At 36.8% G+C, this 1,222-nt stretch overlaps 1 protein-coding gene across 1 annotated transcript; it reads right to left on the minus strand.

Moving 5' to 3' along the window:
- Window positions 1-362: 362 nt before the first annotated feature.
- On the minus strand, window positions 363-968 carry RAB9A (RAB9A, member RAS oncogene family; the record flags this gene model as incomplete). Its single annotated transcript, XM_082014468.1, has 1 exon — window positions 363-968. One exon carries the CDS (start codon window positions 966-968, stop codon window positions 363-365), a length of 606 nt encoding a protein of 201 aa, XP_081870594.1.
- Window positions 969-1,222: the final 254 nt, after the last annotated feature.

Raw genomic sequence — 1,222 nt, forward strand, 5'->3', positions numbered from 1 at the left:
AAATATACACATACAAAAGTATCTTTGTGCCTGAATTCCAGAACAGTTTCTCCAAAGTAGTGCTTCTAGAACTTTCAAGTTTTAATTATATTCAAAGTATTTATCATTTGAATAAAGTTGGCAAATTACATTCTTATATTAATGGTTTTACTTGACACCTTCCTAAACAGAAAGTGTTACTAATTCAATAATGAGTCACTCATGAATGGAAATTTTTCTTTTGCTCCCCCTAGAAAGCAGCATAATATTACAATTTTAATATTAGAGCAAAACCCATTTTTTGTTACTTTATCTACTACACCTTCCCCATCCTTTTATAGAGCAAGCTAATCAAAAGTAATTTGGCGAAAAAAATCTTTAAGTCAACAACAAGATGAACTGGGTTTCGGTTTCCGATGAAGGTTTACTGTATCTGTTTGAATAAAGTGGTCTGATCTATCTTCAGAGGCTAGAACTCTTCTAACCGCTTCTTCAAAGGCTGCTGCAACATTAGTGGCATCTTTTGCACTGGTTTCAAAATACGGATGGTTGCCATTATTCCTGCACCAGTCTTGAGCTTCTTCTGTAGATACTTGCCTTTCATCAATATCAACTTTGTTACCCAGTATTACAAATGGAAAACTTTCAGGCTCCTTGACATCTGCATAATAAATGAATTCTTTCTTCCAGTTGCTTAAGTTTTGGAAGCTTTGAGAGTCGTCCACGCTGAAGGTTAGCAGGCAACAGTCAGAACCTCTATAAAAAGGAGTCCGCAAGCTCCTGAAACGTTCCTGACCTGCTGTGTCCCATATCTGCATTGTAACAAAATGTCCATCGACTTCCAACTCTTTATTTAAGAATTCCACGCCTATTGTATGAAACAGCTGTGCATCAAACTTGTTGGTGACATATCTGTTCATAAGGGAACTCTTCCCAACTCCACCATCTCCTAGCAGTATTACTTTAAGGAGTGATGATTTTGCTGCCATTGTTACAGGAATAGATCCTCCTGGTTTCCTAGACCTGTAAAGATTAAGAAAACCATTGAAGAGTTGTGAGCAGAAACTTTAACACTTTCTAGATACTTGTGTGTGTAAAAAAAAAAGCAGAACAATGCTAAATAGGTGATGTGTAGATGCTCATAGTAAGAATACCACGTGTTTAAAAGGTGTATCTTTCACAGACTGCACTTTCTATGGCAGTTGAAGCAGTGTGCTGCACAAATTACTGCTCTGTCACTGAA

Source organism: Phaethon aethereus (assembly GCF_964289735.1).
Source record: "Phaethon aethereus genome assembly, chromosome: 1".
NCBI lineage: Eukaryota > Metazoa > Chordata > Aves > Phaethontiformes > Phaethontidae > Phaethon > Phaethon aethereus.